The 21,317-nt window shown below is 42.3% G+C and overlaps 1 protein-coding gene across 5 annotated transcripts in view; it reads left to right on the forward strand.

Moving 5' to 3' along the window:
• LDLRAD4 (low density lipoprotein receptor class A domain containing 4) overlaps positions 1 to 21,317 on the forward strand; it is a 766,771-nt gene that overhangs the window by 724,058 nt on the left and 21,396 nt on the right. For all 5 annotated transcript variants that reach the window (XM_033934148.1, XM_033934146.1, XM_033934145.1 and 2 more), the window contains one exon: positions 5,422 to 5,576. In XM_033934148.1, the coding sequence (XP_033790039.1) occupies positions 5,422 to 5,576 (155 nt within the window). The remainder of the gene's footprint in view (positions 1 to 5,421; positions 5,577 to 21,317) is intronic.

Raw genomic sequence — 21,317 nt, forward strand, 5'->3', positions numbered from 1 at the left:
CAGCATCAGTGCTAGATCCAAAAAGCAAAGTTAGTGATGGGGAGGAGCACAGGTGTCACAAGGCAGTTTGTAACAATCACCCATTGTTTAGTCACTCAAAGTACAAGATTACTAGGACATTGATCCGTCTGGTTTTTTTTTTTTCCTGTGTAAAACTTTAGAGTAGATGGATCATTTTGTGGACCTGCTAAAAGTCTAGACCAGATTGCTTTCCATGCAGGAAAAGCAAGTCACTTTTCACATTCGTTCATATCAGTTGCTAAATCTAGTTAAAGGACAAAAAGTTCAGACTGTTGCAAACCACAGAAGTACTAGAAAAGCTGTCTCATTTCCTAACTGGAGCACTGCACCCAGACAGCTCAATTATACATCATCTTTGCACATAAAAGGCTTCTTACAAAATTAGGTCATAAAGTATGTGTGGGAGCAAACTGATACATACTTCTATAGTAGACATGCACAAAGAAGCAAAGGCAGAGCTATATGCATATTTTATAAAATATGTGTACTTTCTGTGTTATCATTTAGGCTCTATTTGTTCAGGGTTTGTACTAGTATTTTAAAAAGAATGGGTACCTATGGGGTTCATAATTTAAAAAAAAAGTCTAAAAAGTGTCCTAAATGGCTACTTGGACGATCAAAAAGCCTGATCGTCCAAGTACCCATAACCAAAGCTGGTTTTAGACGTATCTAAAACTAGCTTAGGCCTTTCCCCTGCCTCTAAACGCACAGAGAGAAAAGAGGCATGTTTAGAGGAGGGGAAAGGGCGGGAGGTGGGCCGACCTACACCTAGGCGTGCAGCAGGTATAACCAAAACCTTAGGCAGGTTGCCTAGTCGGCACATAATACGTTTTTGACTTAGACGAAGTCAACACAGGTCTAAGTGCCGAAAAAGGGGCCGCTGAGCTGATGGTGGCTGCTGCGATCAGCTCAGCGGCCCCAGCAACCTGCCTACCCCCTACAGCAATGAGCGCGGCAGTAGAGATGCCTCATCTCCCCTACTGCGATGCCATCACTCCTCTACCCGAACTGCCGTGACCCCCACCCCCCTACACGATCGGGCAGGAGGGAGCCCAACCCCTCCTGCCCAGGCGGAACCCCTACCCCCCGCCCCCCACTATAATACGGGCAGGAGGGATCTCAGGCCCTCCTGCCCTCGACACAACTCCCCCCAACAACCGCCCCCCCAAACCCCCGATTGGCCCCCCCACCAACCCGTGACCCCACTCCAACCCCACGACTCCCCCCACCCCCCATACCTTTGAAATGTTGGCCGGACGGATGGGTGCCAAGCCCCCCATGTGCCTAAGGCCCCGCCCACAGGAGGGGCCTAAGACTCCCAGGCCTATTCTGATTGGCCCAGGCACCTTAAGCCCCACCTGTGGGCAGGGTTTCAGCCGCCTGGGCCAATCCAGCCCCATTCTGGAGCCGGCTGGCCTGCCGGACGGGTGGGCTTGGCACCCGTCCATCTGACCAACATTTCAAAGGTATGGGGGGTGGGATTGGGGGTGGGGTCGGCGGGGGGTTGCGGTTCAGCGGGGTGGGCCGATCGGGGGTTCAGAGGGGCGGTTGTTGGGAGGGGGAGTTGTGTCGAGGGCAGGAGGGCCTGGGATCCCTCCTGCCCATATTGTAGTGGGGGGTAGGGGGTCCGCCTGGGCAGGAGGGGTTGGGCTCCCTCCTGCCCGATCGTGTAGGGGGGTGGGGGACGAGAGGCCAGGAGGGCTTGGGGTCCCTCCTGGCCTGATCATAATCGGGGGATGCCGCGGGTGCCCTCTTGCCCCGATGCTGTCAGGGAGTCGGCTTGGGCTCTTGCCCTGAACATAGTCAGGGGTTTGGGGTGCCGTGGGCCAGGACGGCTTGGGCTCCCTCCTGTCCGGATTTTTTTAAGGTGGGGGGGATTCTGTAACCGGTGTTGTTTTTGACAGACACCGGTTACAAAATCCAGATTTTAGGCAAAGGACTGGCTCCTCCTTCGCCTAAAAGCCCTTGTGTTGGACGTTTGGGGCTTAGGCGATTTTTTGGTTCATTATGGGGTATAAGTGTAGCAGTCGTGGGGGGATAAGTGTAGACGTAGTGGTAGTCTGGGCGTTTAAACATCTGAATGTAGAGGCAGGCCATTATCAAAAAAAGGACGTTTTTTTTTGGTTATGGACATTTTCCCTGCTTCTGCTTTCAAACGTTTAAGGCCTTAGGCCAAAAAAGGACTTAGACGGTTTTTTTTTATTATGCCTCTCCACGTGTCTTTATAAAATAAGCAAAATAATAATTTTAAAAAAGGCACATTGGCCCTGATTTTATATAGGACACCTATATTAAGTACCACTAGGCATATTAATTGTAGCCACCTAAGTTCAGGACCCCGTAGTTATTGTTTTTTTAATTGGCATGTCATTGAGGAAGCGTTTCCACATGAGAACATATGACTGGAACATCCTAGAAGGGTAAATCTCTCACTCCTCGAATTTTCCCACATAGAGGGTAGCTACCAAGGAGGCTAGAGTTGCCCCCATAGCTACCCCCTGAATTTGATGGTAATATTTTCCTTGAAATGTGAAGTAATTCTCCTTAATCATCCATTTTGCCAAAGTAGTCAAGAAGTCAGTTGTGATCCTTTGTGGTCCCTCTCTTGCTGTTAATACTTCTATAATGGTCTCCAAAGCTCCATTTTGAGGTATTTTTGTATAGAGGGACACCACATCTAACGTCACCATCCATATATCATCCGAAATATCCCTATATTCATCTAGTATCCTTAGCAGATGTGAAGAATCCCTCAAATAGGACCGGACTTTCATCTATGTGGGAAAATTAGAGGAGCGAGAGATTTACCCTTCTAGGATGTTCCAGTCGTATGTTCTCATGTGGAAACGCTTCCTTGATGACATATTTTTTCTAATGGCAGGGATCATTTCAAGAGCTTCAGGAGTTTATTGCATGGATTAACACTAGAGAGGCTAACCTACAGTTTACAGCTACATTTAGTCAAAAGTGTATTGAATTTCTGGACATTCAAATTGTGAAGGAGTTAAGCCATTTATCAACTACATTATATAGAAAACCTGTAACGCGGAATAATTTGCTTCATTTCTCTAGTTTTCACCCTTACAAGCTTAAATATAGCCTCCCGATTAGTCAGTTTCGAGAGCACGTAGAATATGCTCAGATTTAAATGAATTTAAAAGGGTGTCTGAGGACATGAAAACTCGATTTAGGGAGAGGGGTTACCCAGAGAGGTCCATACACAAAGCATACTTGCGGGCTAAATATGCTCAACGTGAACTATTACTTTTGGACAAGGAGAGTTCAGAACAAGGAGAATTAGGAGAATGTAAGAAATTAATATGTATTCTACCTTTTTCTGATGCAGTTAAGGTAGTCATTACACCTATAAGACACTACTGGCCTCTTTTGAGATCATTGAGGGGCATTAATGAATTACCTATGTTTGCATATACAAGGGGCAGAACTATTGGGCAAGTGCTCGATTCCCAAGTTATCTTGGAGGATAGACAGGGTACATATGTGAGATGTCAACATTGCCAATGGTGCGATAAAACAATTGAGGGTCACTATTGGCGAGACCCTCAGACTTAAAGAATAATTTATGCTCGGGAGAATACAAATTGTAAAACTGATTGGGTAGTATAGGTAATAATATGCCACTTTTGACAAGTGTGAGTCTATAGAAAGGGGTGTGGAAGTGACATCCATTTCACATTTTCAATATCTGAAAAAGTAGGCATGGTTATGGGCGAAGAATAGGAGTGGTTGAGTTAGGCGTCCAACACAGGTGCTGTCAAATTAGGTGAGGGAAAAACTGGTCTAATGGAGTGGCGCCTATGTCTAGGACACCTAGCGATGCCTAAATTCACTTAGGTGTTACTAGGCATGATTCTCTAAATGGTGCCTAGGGGTTGAATGACAACCATGCCAATTGGCGCTGTTCAGTCCAGCCCCTTGTGCCCTTATCAACCTAGGAGCTCTGTAATAAAATTACTCTCTCTATATCTTATCTGAAAGAACTGAAAGTTTGTAATCTGCCAATAAAATATCCCATATAGTTAGGATTATTACTGTCTGTTCTTTTGTCGTTTCTTTTTAATTATATTATATTTGTGGCAAGAAAACTGTGATATATTAGAACCTCACCGACCTGTCTAAGAACATATCCTCTTGTATAATGAACCTACAATCCTAGGCCCACACTGTGCAAATGAAATTAAATGAGTCCAAAACAAGACTTCTTTGGCTCGGTCCAAAACTAGATCACCTACCCACCTCCATCCCACTACCCTCTGGCTCCTCTCTGCAGCTTGAGTTCTCGAGCAAGGTCTTGGGCATCATCATTGATTCCACATTGTCCTTCAATGACCACCTCCAATCCTTGGTAAAAAATGCTTTTTCAGTCTTCACATGCTGAGGAAAGTTAGATCCTGCTTCCATCAAAAACATTTTACCCTCCTTGTCCAATCCATCATCCTCTCCAGATTGGACTATTGCAACTCTATCTACTTAAGCCTAACTAAGAAAAACCTCCACAGACTCCAACGGATTCAGAATGCCGCGGCCAAGCTCATCTTCGCTAAAAGTAAATTTGACCATGTCTCCCCGCTCCTGACCAAGCTCCACTGGCTTCCGATAATCGCCAGGGTCCACTATAAATGCGCCTGTTTAACTTTCAAAATCCTATATGGTATCCTCCCTCCCTTTATCCCTCTTTCTTGGAATTCCTCAAACCCTAATACCACCAGATCCTCCCAGAAATTAAAACTATCCTTCCCCTCGCTAAAAGGCATTTCCCACACAGGAAAGCTAGGGACCTCCCTCCACTTCAAAATCACTGAGCTCTGGAACAACCTTACCTCCCCTCTTCGGAACTTGAGCTCTCTCCAAGTTTTCCGCAAACATCTGAAAACCTGGCTTTTCTCAAAAAATGTAAGTCTCCCTCCAACTTAGGAATCAAGGAAACTCTTATATCTTGCCATCCCAAGTCCTGTAAATTTTCTTCCCACTTCTATCTCTAACCCTCTGTTGTAGTTCCTTCCTATTTCTCCTACTGTAAACCGCGTCGAGCTCTACAAACGTGGAGATGATGCGATATACAAACCTAAGGATTAGATTAGATTAGATTAGATATATGGTTTGTGTTCTAATGTGTTCCCAAGTAGTTGAACAGGTGAAATTTGATTCTAGTTAATCCATCTCAGGGTGTAACGTACAGTTATTCCTGCTGTAAATATGTGTAATTCCAGTGTTGTTTTGGAGAAATCAATGCAAATGGATAATTAATTAAAGCAATAAAATTTTGTTCTTTTCAGTGCATGTTGGAATTTTTTTGTGGGGTGTGTGGAAAAAGAGTTTTATGTCTGTTCTAATGCAGTTTTACTTTGTTTACTTTGTTCTCTTCTGTTTCTGTTTTAGCTGAATTGGAATTTGTTCAGATAATCATTATAATCGTGGTGGTGACGGTGATGGTGGTAGTCATTATCTGCTTGCTGAACCATTATAAACTCTCAACTCGCTCCTTCATTAACAGGCAGAGCCAAAGCAGGAGGCAGGACGACGCCCTGCAACCGGTGAGTAAAGGTGGCCTTGGTTTCTTCATATTACCAGCTTTCACGAATAGGTGGAGATAAGTGGTCTTTTTCCTGGACTCTTTTAAGGGACTCTTTTACTAAAGTGTAGTAACTGGTTAGGTGTTAGTAGCTGGGCAGCAGTTACTGAACTCAAGCCCTAATAGCACTAATTCATGTGCAGACTGTTATAGGGTGGGGAATGGGTGTGGACAGTAATGTTGCTCATCTGTTGTAAACAGCAAGATGGATAAGGCACACAAGTAGATGGTATCATTTGAGAACACCAGAACAAAGCTACTCCCCCAGAGCTCAAAACTTTAATGTGAAGTTCTGAGCATCCACCGCCCTTTCCCAAATACAGCAGTGTGCTCAGGTCCTCATTTCCAAAGTGCCAAACAGTGAGACAACTCTTGGAGAAATGAGAGTGATTGTATGTCTTATTGTCCTGCCATCTGTGAAAAACACCTGTAACGGGTAAGCAACATTGGTTTTTTCACTGACGATAAGGGTTGAGTCAAGTCCACAAGTGAATGAATCCTGGGTTTAGGGCTGCTCTGTACTGAATTGTCTTAGTCCTTGGAGCAGCCTGCACAGTCAAGTCCTTGAGTTGTCAGATGAAAATGACTTATTGGCCAGACCCTTTGACCAAAGACACTGTCCTTTGCCGGTCTGGTCCAAAATATAATGAGAGGACTAGGAAGCAGATGGTGCAGACTTCAGGAGGGCTACTGTGGTTGCAGTAGCTCCATTGCTAGAAGGAATATCTACTTGTTCACAGCAGAAACGTATGCAAGAGGAAAGTTATCTCACTAGGGTTCTTTTTGATCAAACTAAACAAAACTTTGAGTTAACCTTTTCAGTGTTACAATTCTGTTCCAGATGTTTTCTTTGGTCCACCATGTTTCCGTGATGCCGATGATGTCAAAGTTATCCTTTTGTGTCATAGCTTCTAATTCACCCATCTTGTTCCTTAGGCTCCTTGCATTCGTGTGCATACACTTGAGTATGTGGCCTGTTCCTTTCTTGCATTTCCTTCCCTCTTGTGTCCCTTTAGATCTGTCTTGCCTGAGATCTGGTGAGTCTTCTCCGGTATATTTGTGCACGGTATCCTCCGGGTATACCAGTTCCTGAACCATCGACTCTCTCACTCGGTCGACTGTCGGCTTTCCCCTTCTTCCTAGTTTAAAAATTTCTCAACTTCTCTCTTGATGTTGTTTGCCAGAAGCCTCGTTCCATCTCTGCTGAGGTGGAGTCCGTCCTTCTTGTATAGCTTGCTCTTCCCCCAGAACATCGTTCAGTTGTGCACGAAGTGGAATCCTTCTTCCTCACACCAGCGCCTCATCCACGTGTTGACTGCTTGCAGCTCCATTTGCCTCTTCTCACCTGCTCTGGGTACCGGCAGGATCTCCGAGAACGCTACCCTTGGTGATCTGGTCTTCAGCTTCCTTCCTAGCATCCAGAACTGTTCCTTCAATACTTCCCTGCTGTAATTCCTATTGCTCACGTTGTTAGTTCCCACATGGATCACCACCGCTGTATCTTCCTCTTTCACGCTGTCGATGATCCTGTCGATGCGGCTCACTATGTCTTCTATCTTGGCTCCCGGTAGGCAAGTCACCAGCCGATCCTGTCTTCCTCCTGCTATCACTTGCCTGATGATGGAATCCCCCACGATGATTGCTGTCCTCTCTGACTTCTCTTGCCTCTCCAGCCTCAGGTCCGTGTCCTTGTTGTACGCCCATCTCTTCAGCCATAGGTCCGTGTCCTTGTTGTACGCCCATCTCTTCAGCCATAGGTCCGTGTCCTCTGTGTACTTCCATCTTCCCTCAATCTGGTGATGTCTTGCATCTTCCTGTGGGTTCCCTTCGCTGTTTCCAGGTGTTGCTGCTGTGTCACCCATTTCTTCCTTGTGGTTGTGCTCCAGGTGGTCCTCACTCACTGTGGGTATGTCCCGGCAGTTCCACTGTTGCTGGTGATTTTCCACGGCCTCTCTGTACGCCTCCTCAATGAACTTCTCTAACTCCTGGACTTCTTCCTCAGTAGTGTCCTCCATCTTGAAGTTGTCTGCATCTCTGTCCTCCTCCTTCACTGCTCGAAGTGCCTCTAGTTCCAGTATTCTGCCTTCCAGGAGTCTAACTTGTTTCTTCAGGTGCATCAAGGGCATACATAAGACCGCCTGTGTCTATCAAGCCCTGTGTGTCTATCAAATTGTTGGTCTGGCTGAAAATGTGTACAGGCTTTGATGCTATATCAACCACCTTTGATATAATCCATCATATTTGGCTGTTAGAGAAGCTAGCCAAAATTAGGTTTTCAGGTAATATATTCCAGTGGTTTAAATCCTTTTTGATGGATAGAACTCAGCAGGTTAGAACTGGGAGAGAACAATCAACATGGAGTCCCATACATGCTGGTGTACTATAGCACTTGGCTTTATCGGCCTTGTTGTTTAACATTTAAATTGAACCAATATGTTGTGCACTTACTGATTTGGGGCTTGTCATAGGTTGTAGGCCTATGATATACAGTTTGTGTTGCTGATTAATTATAAGATTGATATAGTGTTGAAAGGTTGCAAATGTATTACAAATGATTCATATAGAAACATTTCAAAGAAGTTGAAGATGTATTTTTTTTAACTCAGGCCTATTCATAACCCCTTGTGTTAATTATAATGTAGAAGGGATAGTTAAGCAGAACAGGCATTGAATTAATTTCATTATGTTTTTATCTTCTAGCATGTATGTTGTCTTTTACTTCTATATTTTTTATTTTAGATTTTTATTTTTTTAAATTTTGCTTTTAATAGGTGATTAGATAATGCTGCCTCTATATGTTTGTTTATTAAGGTACTGCCCTTCGCAAGATCATTAAGGCAATTTTTACATTCAGGTACTCAAGTATTTTTCCTAACTATCTTGGCAGGCTCACAATCTACCTATAAATTTTAAAAATAAATCTCCTGTCATATAGTAGAATCTTTTTAATGTCAAACTCTCTTGTTTTCCTGTTTCAAGGCTTTAATGGTGTCAGTTACTGTCAGGTGGCAATACTATACATTTATAGATTATTCCGTTGATAACAGAACTTGGCAGTTTTTGAAATTTCATACAGTTCTGCAAATCTAAGTAAACTGACAAACTCATCTGATACCAGAACTTCTTGCAGGTGTTATATGAGAACCTGGATGATATGGGTTTGGATTCAGATTAGCCTTTTCAGTAGAATTTCAAGGTGTTGCATTCAGGTGCTTCCCTTAAAAATTTCCAGAGCACATATAATTTTGCAACCTTAGCAAAACTAAAATTGTAAAAATATGCCTTCAAAATAAACAAAGGAAAAAAAAAAAGAGATATGGAGCAGGACAAGTTATAAGAATATAAGAACAGTCATACTGGCCAGACCAGTGGTCCATCTAGCCCAGTCTCTATTTCCAACATGGTACAATCCAGGTCACAGTATCTGGCAGAAACCCAAATAGTAGCAATATTCCATGTTACCAATCCTAAGGCAAGAAGTGGCTTCCCCTCTGTCTGTCTCAATGGCAGACTATGGACTTTTTCTCCAGGAACTTGTCCAAACCTTTCTTAAACCCAGCTACACTAACCACTGTAATCACCTCCTCTGGAAATGAGTTTCAGAGCTTAACTATTCTTTGAGTAAAAAAATGTTTCCTTCTGTGTGTTTTAAAAGTATTCCCATGTAATTTCATTGAGTGTCCCCTGGTTTTGTACTTTTGGAAAGGGTGAAAAATCATAAGAACATAAGAACTGTCATCTCTGGATCAGACTTTCGGTCCATCAAGTCCGGCAATCCACACATGCGGAGGCCCAGCCAAGTGTACACCTGGCGTAATTTTAGTCACCCATATCCCTCTATGCCTCTCGTAAGAAGATGTGCATCTAGTTTGCTTTTAAATCCTAGAACGGTGGATTCTGCAATAACCTCCTTTGGGAGAGCATTCCAGGTGTCCACCACTCGTTGCGTGAAGCAGAACTTCATGATATTTGTCCTGGACTTTTCTCCCCTTAGCTTCAGTCCATGTCCTCTTGTCCGTGTCACATTGGACATTGTAAATAATTTTTTTTCCTGCTCTATTTTGTCGATTCCTTTCAGTATTTTGAAAGTCTCGATCATATCCCCTCGCAGTCTCCTTTTCTCAAGGGAGAACAATCCCAGTCTCTTAAGTCATTCCTCATATTCCAAATTCTCCATACCTTTTATTAGCTTTGTTGCTCGTCTCTGCACCTTCTCCAGCAGTTTTATATCCTTCTTTAGGTTGGGAGACCAATGTTGGACACAGTATTCCAAGTGTGGTCTGACCATTGCCCTATAAAGCGGCATTATAACTTTCTCCGATCTACTCGTGATTCCTTTCTTTATCATGCCTAACATTCTATTTGCTTTCTTTGCCGCTGCCGCGCATTGTGCCGACGGTTTCAGGGTCCTATTTATCAGTACACCTAGGTCCTTTTCTTGTTCGCTCTTACCCAGAGTTGCACCTGACATTCTATACTCGTGTTCCTTGTTCTTTCTGCCTAAATGCATTACTTTGCACTTTTCCACATTAAACGTCATCTGCCTTTTTTCTGCCCATTTCTCTAACTGACACAAGCCATTCTGAAGTTCCTCGCTATCCTTCTGCAATCTGATTGCCCGGCATAGTTTTGTGTCGTCTGCAAACTTGATGATCTCACTGGATGTTCCTTCTTCTAGGTCATTGATGAAAATATTAAGTTTCAAGTTTCAAGTTTATTATGACATTTGATTAATCGCCTAATCCGAATTCTAAGCGATGTACAAAGTGATAAAAATTACAAAGTAAAGGAAGACAAACTTAAATGACAAGTACCGAATCTACTAAAACATAATAGTAAGTCAAATTACACATACAATCAAAAACACAGGGAAAATTAGGAATGAATTACAATTTGGTTATAAAGTAATACAATTAGGGTTAAATAAGATGGGTTAAATAGGGTTAAATAAGATGGGCCCAAGTACCGAGCCCTGGGGCACACCGCTAGTCACTTTCTCCCAGTCTGAGAACTTCCCATTTATGCCCACTCTCTGCTTTCTGTTCTCCAGCCATTTGCCTATCCATCTTAGTATATCTCCCTCTATTCCATGGCTTTGTAGTTTCCTGAGAAGTCTTTCATGTGGAACCTTGTCGAACGCTTTCTGGAAGTCCAAATATATTATGTCCACCCGTTCTCCACTATCAATTTGTTTGTTCACAGTCTCAAAAAATTGAAGTAAATTCATCAAACATGATTTCCCTTTCCTGAAGCCATGTTGACTGGCTCTCATCAGGTCGTGTGTATCCAAGTGCCGGACTATGCTATCTTTAATCAGTGCTTCAACCATCTTTCCAGGGACAGATGTAAGACTCACAGGTCTGTAGTTGCCCAGTTCTCCTCTTGATCATTTTTTGAAAATTGGAAATGAGACGAGTGTATCACAGTGATCCTGAGTTCAAAATGAAGTCAATGGAGTGGAAGCACAAGTCAGCCCCCACCCCAAAAAAATTCTAGACAGAAATATCAACAGTCATGGCAACTGGCTTCTGGGATGATGAAGAACTTTTGCTTCTGGAGCTCATGCCACACAAGACAACTGTAACTGGGGAGAGTTACGCCAATACAATGATCGCTTTGTGGGAGTCAATCAAGGAGAAAAGATGAGGAAAACTCGTAGCAGGCATGCTACTTCTTCACGACGAAGCACTGGTACAACTACCCTACAGTCTTTGCCTGGCTCCCTCAGATTAATTTGTGTTCCGAGTTTTGAAGAAATCTCTCTGTGAACAGCGGTTTTCAAGTGATGACGATATCGAGGAAGCTGTGATTTTCAAGTTTTCAAAGGGGTTAAAGTCAATGCAGGAAAAGTGGATGAAGTGTATGGAGCTACCAGAGGATTATATTGAAAAAAAAAATTGTAATCTCTTTTCTTTGCTACTGAGGTAGATAGATAAATTATCAAACACCCATCGTAAGCTAGCTGGTTTTACAACATTCTCTGGCAATGAATTCCAAAGTTAATTACTGATTGTAATTTACTCATCTGTCTTCAAGTTATTGTATTGGGTCCCAGCCTACAGTTTATATTTATTATCTTGGAGGACAGTTAATATATTGAAAAAAGAGAACACAAATGCAGGACCTCCTTTTGGAAGCCTAAATTGCTTCTTGTAATTCATTTTTTTTTTGTCATTATGTGTTGATACTTGAGTTCATGGATTTGGATTAAGAACTGTAGTGATGTGAGTCAATCCTAGAACAGTACATAAGAACATAAAAATAGCCTTACTGGGACAGACCAATGGTCCATCTAGCCCAGTATTCCATCTTCATGGAGGTCAATCCAAGTCACAAGTTCAGCTTTTCTAGTGTGGAGTAAAGAATGATAAGTTATTGCCAACTGTAATGGGAGGTAGCTAGTCTTGCAATGTGAGTATTTAAATTTATTTTTGTAAAAAGATTTATATTCCACATCAGCCATGGTTTGGAAGAGTTATATAGAAACATGCATAAAAATTTTCAAAACAAACAAATAGGCAGAACTCAACAGCTAAGGAGGTTATTAACTTAAAAAGTGAGCAATGCATTCTTCAGCAATAACCTTGCTTAAAAATACATGCATTTAGATGTTTCCGAAAAAACTATAGGATCTGCTATCAACCTTAGCTCATTTGGTAATTTGTTCAGTTCTGCAGAAACTGAGAAAGCCTAACGCCTTGCCTCAGCAAAGTGAACCTGCCTGACTCCAGGAATCTGCAGTATCCTCATAACCAAATATTTCAAAGGCCTACAAGCACAGGCCTACAAATCTTGAAAACTGAATAACTATAGGATAGGGTATCCCCATTCAGTGCACTGTGACCCAATATGACTTACTAAAAGGTCCTTTTACTAAAGTGTGCTAGTTGTTTTAGCATGCGCTAAATGCTAACACGTCCATAGGATATAAGGGACGCGTTAGCGTTTAGCTTACGCTAATATTTAGCTCACGCTAAAACGGCTAATGCGCATTAGTAAAAGGACCCCTAAGCATTTTTATATTAAAATTTCATGTACCATAAATATTCACAAAACATTGAGCATGTAATATACAATTAAAACATTCATAAAAAACATTAAAATATGTTTAAGCACCAACATATTAAAGAGAACCCTACAATTCTCAGCTGCCCTTTGCCCAGGTCATATCTCTTTGACTGAAATTCTCCAAACACAATTCTCATAAACCTAGGTCTTGTCCTTCAGCCTGTTCTGTTGAAAACAGATAGGTCTGAACCAGCTTTCAAAATCTCTAATCTGTTTCCATTCTTGTCTCTTTGTGTAGCTTATTCCACTATATGAAGGCCATGAATGAAAACATCCTATTTCTTAACCTGTACCGCTTCACCTCTTTCCATGTTGATATTTTCAATAATAAATTGGAGCCCAGTATAAGGACACCTGCGAGGGGTATGCCTTTTTGACATTATTGCTAAATACTTAGGCCCTGATACTAAAAAAAAAAAAAAGGCTGAGCAGCTATTTGTGCCCTATTTTCAGCCCAATTTAGGAGCCTAAGTTTGCAGCTGAAAATTCATCTTAATTTAGGAGCTTAATTTTTCCTTATAAATTTAGATCTGCCATTTTTTTTTTGCCTATATTTGAGCCTATTTTATGCCACTCACTTTTACTGGAGAAAATAAATACTATTTCAATCGGACAGGATTCCATAAACCACATAGTACAGAAAACTGCTGTCTTAGGTTTAATTATATATATCTACAATCCCTTAACCAGGATGACACAATCATTCCATTATCATTGGATCTTTCAGCAACATTTGATCTAGTAAATCATGGCCATCTTCATAGACTCCATTGGTTTTACTGGAGCCTAATACTGGTTTACAGGGCCGATGTTAGGGAGGAGCAAAGGGAGCAATGGGGGCAGCTGCCCCGGGCCCCACGGCTTCAAGGGGCCCCCTTGCCTTCTATTGTGGGCCCTCACCTGATGGCAACAATAGCACCTGCGGCTGCAGTGGTCGTCAACTTGCACATGCTGGCAGCGCAACAGAAATGAATTTAACTATGCCGGCCCCAGTCAGGGCCAGCGTTAGGGGGGTGCAAACAGGAAAATTGTCCTTGGTCCCAAGGTCTCAGTTCTACTGAGGCAGCCATCAAGAAGTGGCGCCTGCCCACGCAGCAGCACACTTGTGCGCCGCTGGCCCCGATGTGCTGGTAATCAGCAGGCAGCAGCCCTGCAAAGCACCAGCGACTGGCCCAATTAGGGAAGTGTCTGTGTCCAGGCATTAGTGAACTTGTGCGCCGCGGGCCCTGACAAGCAGCAGGCAGACGTCCACCGACCTCCAACATTTAAAGGTACCACTGGGGGGGGGGTAGGGGGGCTGGGATGGAATTTAACGGGGCTGGGGGGCTGGGATGGAATTTAACAGTGCTGGGGGGGAATGTAAAATTGATGATTGATTGGGGGGTGTTGGGTCGGAATTTAAAGCTGCTGGGGGGCTGGGATTGAATTTAAATATGCTGGGGTATGTAAAAATGATGATTGATTGGGGGGGTACTGGGTCAGAATTTAAAGGTGCTGGGGGGGCTGGGATTGAATTTAAATGTGCTGGAGGGTATGTAAAAGTGATGATTGATTGGGGGCTGGGATGGAATTTAAAAGTACTGGGAGGTAGAATGGTGGGGGGCAGGGTACAGAGCCTGGCAGGGAGGGGGGACAGGATGCAGAGCCCGGCAGGGAGAATTTAGTTCAGAATGTTTTGTTTTTCTTTTCCTCCTCTAAATCTAGGTTGCGTCTTATGGTCAGGTGCGTCTTATGGAGCGAAAAATGCGGTACATGCGTTTGCTAAGTATTTGGATATAATGAATGATTAAACAGAAATCACAAAGGGGATGCAGACATCACCACCTTTGCAGAAATTACATTGGCTTCTGATGGGGCTTAGGATTAAGTTTAATGTGTCTAGTCTACAATATGATAACATCTAGAGCAGACATTAAATAGAAATCATTAATAGTCCTCTACTTTGTTACATCTTTTTTTCTGTTTATGTACTCTTTAGCTTATGGTTTTTTTTTTGTTTTTTTTTTTTGCTTTTGCTGTTTTCAAAATTCTGTAAAAAGATTTGCAGTACAAATGTTGCTCAGGGGTTTGATTTCTAGGGTTTCTTTACATTTGTTTCTTTTTTGTTGTTTTTCAACAACACAAAATATGCTGTTTGACAATAAACATATTAATACTTTTTAATGCTATTTTGTTATTCAGTTTTATTCTCCAGCAGCAGTATTTTCCAAGAGTCTTCAAGTTTGAAGCTGAGATCATTTGTGTTGGATGAATTTAAGGATAATTGGAGAAACTGGCAGAAAACCTAAAGTTTCAGTTTCTGCTTTTGACCGACCTTGCTTATTTTTTCAATGGTCTCTGCAGTGTTCCAGTTTTTCTGCGTCAGCAGCCAATCCTGTGTGTTAATGTAGCAGCTCTCAAGCCCCAGGGGTTGGCAGCTAAAGTGGCTCGCAGACAGCTTGCAAGTAGGTCACCAGACGAAGCCCCACATGGAAAAATCAGAGGGGAAAAAACAGGGCTGTTCACAGTATATTTGAAACAACATTCCTGAGTTGCTGTTGTAGAGCAAAACTGGGAGCTGACATATTTGCGTATTTTAGTGATACTTATTGTAACTATATTAGAAATAGGTTAGAGAAGAAAGCATTTAAAATTAGGATAGTGATGATAATTAAAACTAACAAATGTTTAGAGAGGTTGCCAAGGTAGTGTTGAAAGTAATGTCAAAAAACTTATAAGATGCAAAAAACATAATGTGAAACGTAAGTTGGTCTTCTCCATGGTTCCCTTTAGCTGATTTTCTTTTTGGCAAGCCTTCTGTTTATGTAGATTCTGACTGCCATAATAAATATACTATATTACAGAATATGGTTTTTCTAACCAGAGCTTGCAAGAAACAGGAGCACATTGCCCATTGTTTGGCCTGATGTATCCATTGGAGACATACATTTTAGCTTCCCAACATTTAAGATAAGGCAAGAGTTTAAAAACCACTTGAGTATTCCCTGCTTCTGAGAATTTTTGTTTGACTGAGGTAGAGGGCAGACTTGGAGATGAAAGATATATAGGAAAATGCTGCCATATTTTGGAAGAAAGGCAAGTGAGGGGTGATATGATAGAGACATTTAAATACTTATGTGGCATATATGCATGAGAGGCAAGTCTTTCAACTGAAAGAAAGCTCTGGAATGAGGGAGATTAGGATGAAAGTGAAAGGGGACAGACTCTGGCGTAATTTAAGGAAATATTTCTTTATGGAAAGTGTGGCAGATGCATGGAACAGCCAGCCTCCTTGTGAAAGTGGTAGAGACTGTATCTGAATGAAAGAAAGCATAGGACAAGCATGTAGGATCAATGAGGGAGTGAAAGGGGTAGTAGACTGTGTGGATGGGAAAACTGGATAGGCTGGATGGTCATTATCTGTGGATTCCAGAATCCAAGGTAACATGGCTTTACTAGAGGCAGGTCTTATTAGACAAATCTGATTAATATCTTTGATTAGGTGACCAGAAAGTTGAATTGAGGGAGAGCACTAGATGTGTAGTATTTAGAATTCAGCAATGCCTATAACACCGTTCCACAGAGACAACTAATAAATAAACTGAGTGCCCTCGGTATGGTCCCTAAAGTGACTGCCCGGATTAGATACTGCTTGAGTGGAAAGCGACTGAGGGTGGTGGTAAATGGAGCTCACTCTGAGGAAAAATATGTTATGAGTGGTGTGCCACAAGGTTCAGTTCATGGTTCTTAATATTGTTCTTCTGATTCTTAATATTTTTATAAGAGATGTTGCTGAAGGGCTGTCTGATAAATTTTGTCTTTTTGCAGATATTACCAAAATCTGCAGTAAGGTAGACACCTCTAATGGTGTGTATAACATGAGGAAGGACCTAGCAAATCTTGAAGAATGGTCTGAAATTTGGCAGTTAAGATTTAACGCTAAAAAATACAAGATCATGTATTTGGGATGCAAAAACCCAAGGGAACAGTACAGTTTAGAGCAGGGGTGTCAAACTCAATCACATTAACGGGCCGAAATCTAAAACACAGGCTAAGTCGCGGGCCAGATCTTGCCCAATCTCTTCCCCAGACTCCGCTCCCATAATAGTACTAATTGTAACACCATTTTTTCCATTCAGTTTTCATATATACACAAAATATAATCTTATTAACAACACAAATTGGTTAACCACAAAATTAAACTACACAGGTGCAGGCTTGCCATAATCTTTTCTATACTTCATTAGAATCTGTCTTCCATCACAACTACACACATGCTTTCTCAGCTCTTTAATCATGATTAGGCTATGAATTGTGAAATCCTAGTAGCCATTGATGTTTCATGTGTTCAAACCTGGTGGAAAGGTGAAGGGGAAATGGGCTTCATTAGAAGAATGAGGGCCTTCCCCAGGTACCTGTGCTCTTATGTTTTCTGTGTCAATGCAGCCTTGGGAGACGAAGTAAGTTCTGAGAGTATGTCCAAAGGTGATCAGGCCAGCCAGAAGCTCTCGTTCCCATTTAGGCTTTGACAGATTGTTGTCCTGGCCAGCTCCCTCCTCCTCATTTCCACAGTGTGCTCAAAGCCGCGGGCAGCAGCTCCTAAGCGTGTCCTGCACCTGAACCGGAAGCCTTCTCTCTGACGTCGCAACGTCAAAGGGAATGCTTCTGGATGAGGTGCGGGATGCTCAAGGAGCCACTGCCTTCAGTTTTGAGCATACTATGAAAATGAGGCGGGAGCCGGCCAGAAGATAAAACACCCAGGTGCGGCAATGAAAATGCCGCATTGCACCGTGGACCGCATAAAACAGCCGGGTGGGCCAGATTCGCACCACAGGCCTTGTGTTTGACATCTGTGGTTTAGAGGGTGAAGAACTTTTGTGCACAAAAAAAGGAGTGGGATTTGAGTGTGATCCTATGTGATGAACTTAAGGTGACCAAACAGGTAGAAAAGTTGACAGTAAAAGCTAGAAGGATGCTTGGGTGCATATGGAGAGGAAGGGACATAAAAAAAAAAGAGGTGATAGCCTCTCTATAAACTAAACTAAACCTTAAGTTTCTATACCACATCATCTCCATAAAGATAGAGCTCGGCACAGTTTACAGGTAATTCAATAAATGAGGGAAGGACATAATAAGAAATTAGAGGTTATGAAGAGGATAGCTAGCTTTACGTTTTGGAGAAAAGCCAGGTTTTCAGATGCTTTTGGAATAATAGATGTTGAAAAGAACAGGGGACAGGGGTGATCACTGGGGAACACCACATAGCGGTCTCCATGGAGAAGACATGGTTCCATCCATGTTAACAGTGTAAGAGCGGGATCTTAAAAATTTTGAGAACCAGTCTAAGTCTGTGGAATCGATGTCTATCTCAGCGAGTTGGTAAATTAGGATATTGTGGTGGACAACATCAAAGGCTGCAGATAGGTCGAATTGTAGTAGGATGGCAAACTTATTACAAGAGTGAATTGTTGAATCTTTGAGATTAAAGAGGCCAGCAGGGATTCAATGCTGAAATTAGGTCTGAAACCATATTGGCAAGGTAATAGAATGGAGAATCTCTCTAAGTAAGATGAGAGCTGAGTGGATATAATAGCCTCGAGCATTTTGGTCAGGAGTGGAATATTTGCTATAGGACGATAGCTGGAAGGGGAGGATGGGTCTAGATCAGCTTTTTTCAGTAGTGGTGTCAGGGCAATGTGTCCAATTTGTACAGAAAATAGGTCAGATAGTAAGGCTGAGTTGATAAGTCTGGTGAGAGATGAAATAGCCTGCGCGGGAATTTTCTCATATAGGTAGGAAGAGAACGGGTCCAGGGCACATTTGCAGGATCTTAATTTGTGGTACAGTTTAGAGACATGGGCTTCGGATACTTGCTCAAAGACTGTCCAGGATCTGTCTACTGGGATAGGGTTAGTGTCGCTGGGCACCAGAGAATTGTAAGTGACTGCTGATGGAAAAGAGCTTCATATAGTAGCAACCTTTTCATTAAAGAATTTTGCTAGGTTATCCGCTGCTGGAGAGGAGGAGAGAATAGAGGAGTCATTTGTAGAGGTTAAGGAGCAAAAAACAAAAGGAATTGACCCCAAAATATCCACAAAGAAGAAAATCCAGAGAAAATAAAAAAAAACTCTGTGGAGTGACGATGTTCCTAAATGGACTTTATTTGAAAATGTTAAAGTTCCAAAGGTACACTGAAATCATCCACATAAAATAATTCCATCCACATAAATATAAATCATCCACATAAGAGCCACCACACAATTGTTTCCCATGTACTCACCTTTATAGGACCCCTGAAGAAGACTTTTTGTCAAAACGCGGACCGTGTTGGGTCCTGTATCCCTAGCGGACTAGGTCCTTTAAGGCTCTTATGTGGATGATTTATTTTTTATGTGGATGGAATTATTTTATGTGGATGATTTCAGTGTACCTTTGGAACTTTGACACTTTCAAATAAAGTCCATTTAGGAACATCATCACTCCACAGAGGTTTTTTTTTGTTTTCTCTAGAGGTTAAGGAGCGCCAGATGTTAAACAATGTGCTGCTCTGGTTATTGGATCTGGTGATTTTGTCACCATAGAAATTCTTCCTTGCTAAGATTCTGGTTAGACCTCATTTAGAATATTATTCTGGAGACCACACCTTCAAAAAGATATAGACAGGACGGAGTCAGTCCAGAGGGAGGCTACTAAAATGGTCAGTGGTCTTCAACATAAAGAATATGGGGACAGATTTAAAGATCTCAATATGTATACTTTGGAAGAAAAATGGAAGAGGGAGATATGATAGAGACATTTTAATACCTACGAGAAGGATCTCAACCAAGAAGGGAATAACATGGAACCATGAAACTTACAAGTTATTCCACATATTCACCCCTAAGTTCAATATACGTGGCATCCCTCCTACTGGCCGAGTTTGTGTGTGGGGGGTATGGGGGTTCTGGCGAGAGGGAGTGGGCATTCCTCCTGCCAGCCAAGTTCACAGGGGGGAGGGGGTCAGGGGTTCCAGTGGGAGGGAGTGGGCATCCCTTCTGCTGGCCGACTTTGTAGGGGGTTCCTTGCTACACCCGCTCAGCTGAGGGCAAAAGATCAGGTGCAATTCTCTAACTGGCATCTGTGACATAAGCGCCGGTTAGAGATTCAGGCTGGTTATGTGGGGTTGTGTATCTATTCCTTAGGGCAGATACGATTCTGTATAGGATGTCGGCGTGCGATTCTCAGCCGCTTATGCGGTTGCAAAAACCAGCGTCCTATAAAGAATCAGGCCCTCAATGTTTGCATCATATATTCATGGATTTCCTTTGGAGTTTTTTTTTCTGCAGGAATAGGAATTTCATGACGGCTCAGAGTTCCATACTTGAAAATTCCACACTTTTTGTTAACATGGTTCAATCAGTGATCTGAAACAATGTCAAAACATAGCATTACGATTATGCAAATTGGCATTTTGCAAAATAAAATAACACTCTTTTCAGCTACAGTGGCAAAATAATTCTCAGAATTTAGGATGTTGGTTGGGCTGAGAACTTTTCAGTACCCCCTTCTACATGACATAAATACAAAAGAGGCAAGGTTTTTTTCAATTGAAAGAAAGCTCTGGAAAGAGGGGCATAGGATGAAGGGAGAAAGGGGAAAAACTCTAAAATATCCTGAGGAAATACTTCATAGAAAGGGTGCTGAATTCAGATAGTTTGCCTTCTGGTTGTTCCATGAATTCAAGAAATCTTGGGACAAGTATATAGGATCTCTAGGGGAAAGGAAGGGATAATAGATGGTGTGGATGGGCAGACTGGATAAGCCCATAGGATCTTTATCTGCTTTTCTTTTTCTGAATTTTTCTATATATTTTTTTTCTATGTAAGAGCGTGCACTGTGAGCAATACACTACCTTAACAAATGCATACTAGGACAGTGGTATAGCTAAAAGGTAACTTCTGGGCCATGCTTTTCCTCACAGCCTCAGCTGCCTACCCTCCATGCCCCCTTTCCCACCACCAAATTAATATCTTGGCCGACAGAAATCCTCAAGCCCTACTAGGTGAAGACACCTTCCACTGGCAGTCCTATGTTGTCTGAATACTGTGGCAGTTGATAGATGCACTCCTAGCTGCCAGTGCTGGCACGCCACACATGAACTAAGCATGTGTGAGAGTACCTGGGAACATAGCACCATCGTGTTCAAACAGCCAGGACTACTAGCAGAAGGAATTGGGGATCCCTGCCAGCTACACTGATGAGTGAATCTGAGCCCCTGTCCTCCTGGGATCACCTGTGGTTATGTCACTGAGCTAGGGAGTGCATATTTGCTATAATGGGCCACTACTACTACTTATCACTTATATAGTGCTAAAAGGCGTAGGCAGCGCTATACATTTTGACATTTATAGACAGTCCTTGCTAAGAAGAGCTTACAGTCTAACTTAGACAGACAGACATGACATATAAGGTGAGAGGAGTTAGGAGTTGAAAGCACTCTCAAAGAGGTAGGCTTTTAACAAGGCCTGGAGCTCTCCTTTTTTCCTGCTGTGAATGCTAGCCTTCAACTTGGCAAAGAAAAAATATGCTCCTGGGCCAAGGAACCTTGAATATAGAAGTTTTATTTTTCAAAAACAAAAAAAGCAAAGGATATGATATTACCCTGGGATATGGCTGC

This window comes from Geotrypetes seraphini, chromosome 2 (assembly GCF_902459505.1).
Source record: "Geotrypetes seraphini chromosome 2, aGeoSer1.1, whole genome shotgun sequence".
NCBI lineage: Eukaryota > Metazoa > Chordata > Amphibia > Gymnophiona > Dermophiidae > Geotrypetes > Geotrypetes seraphini.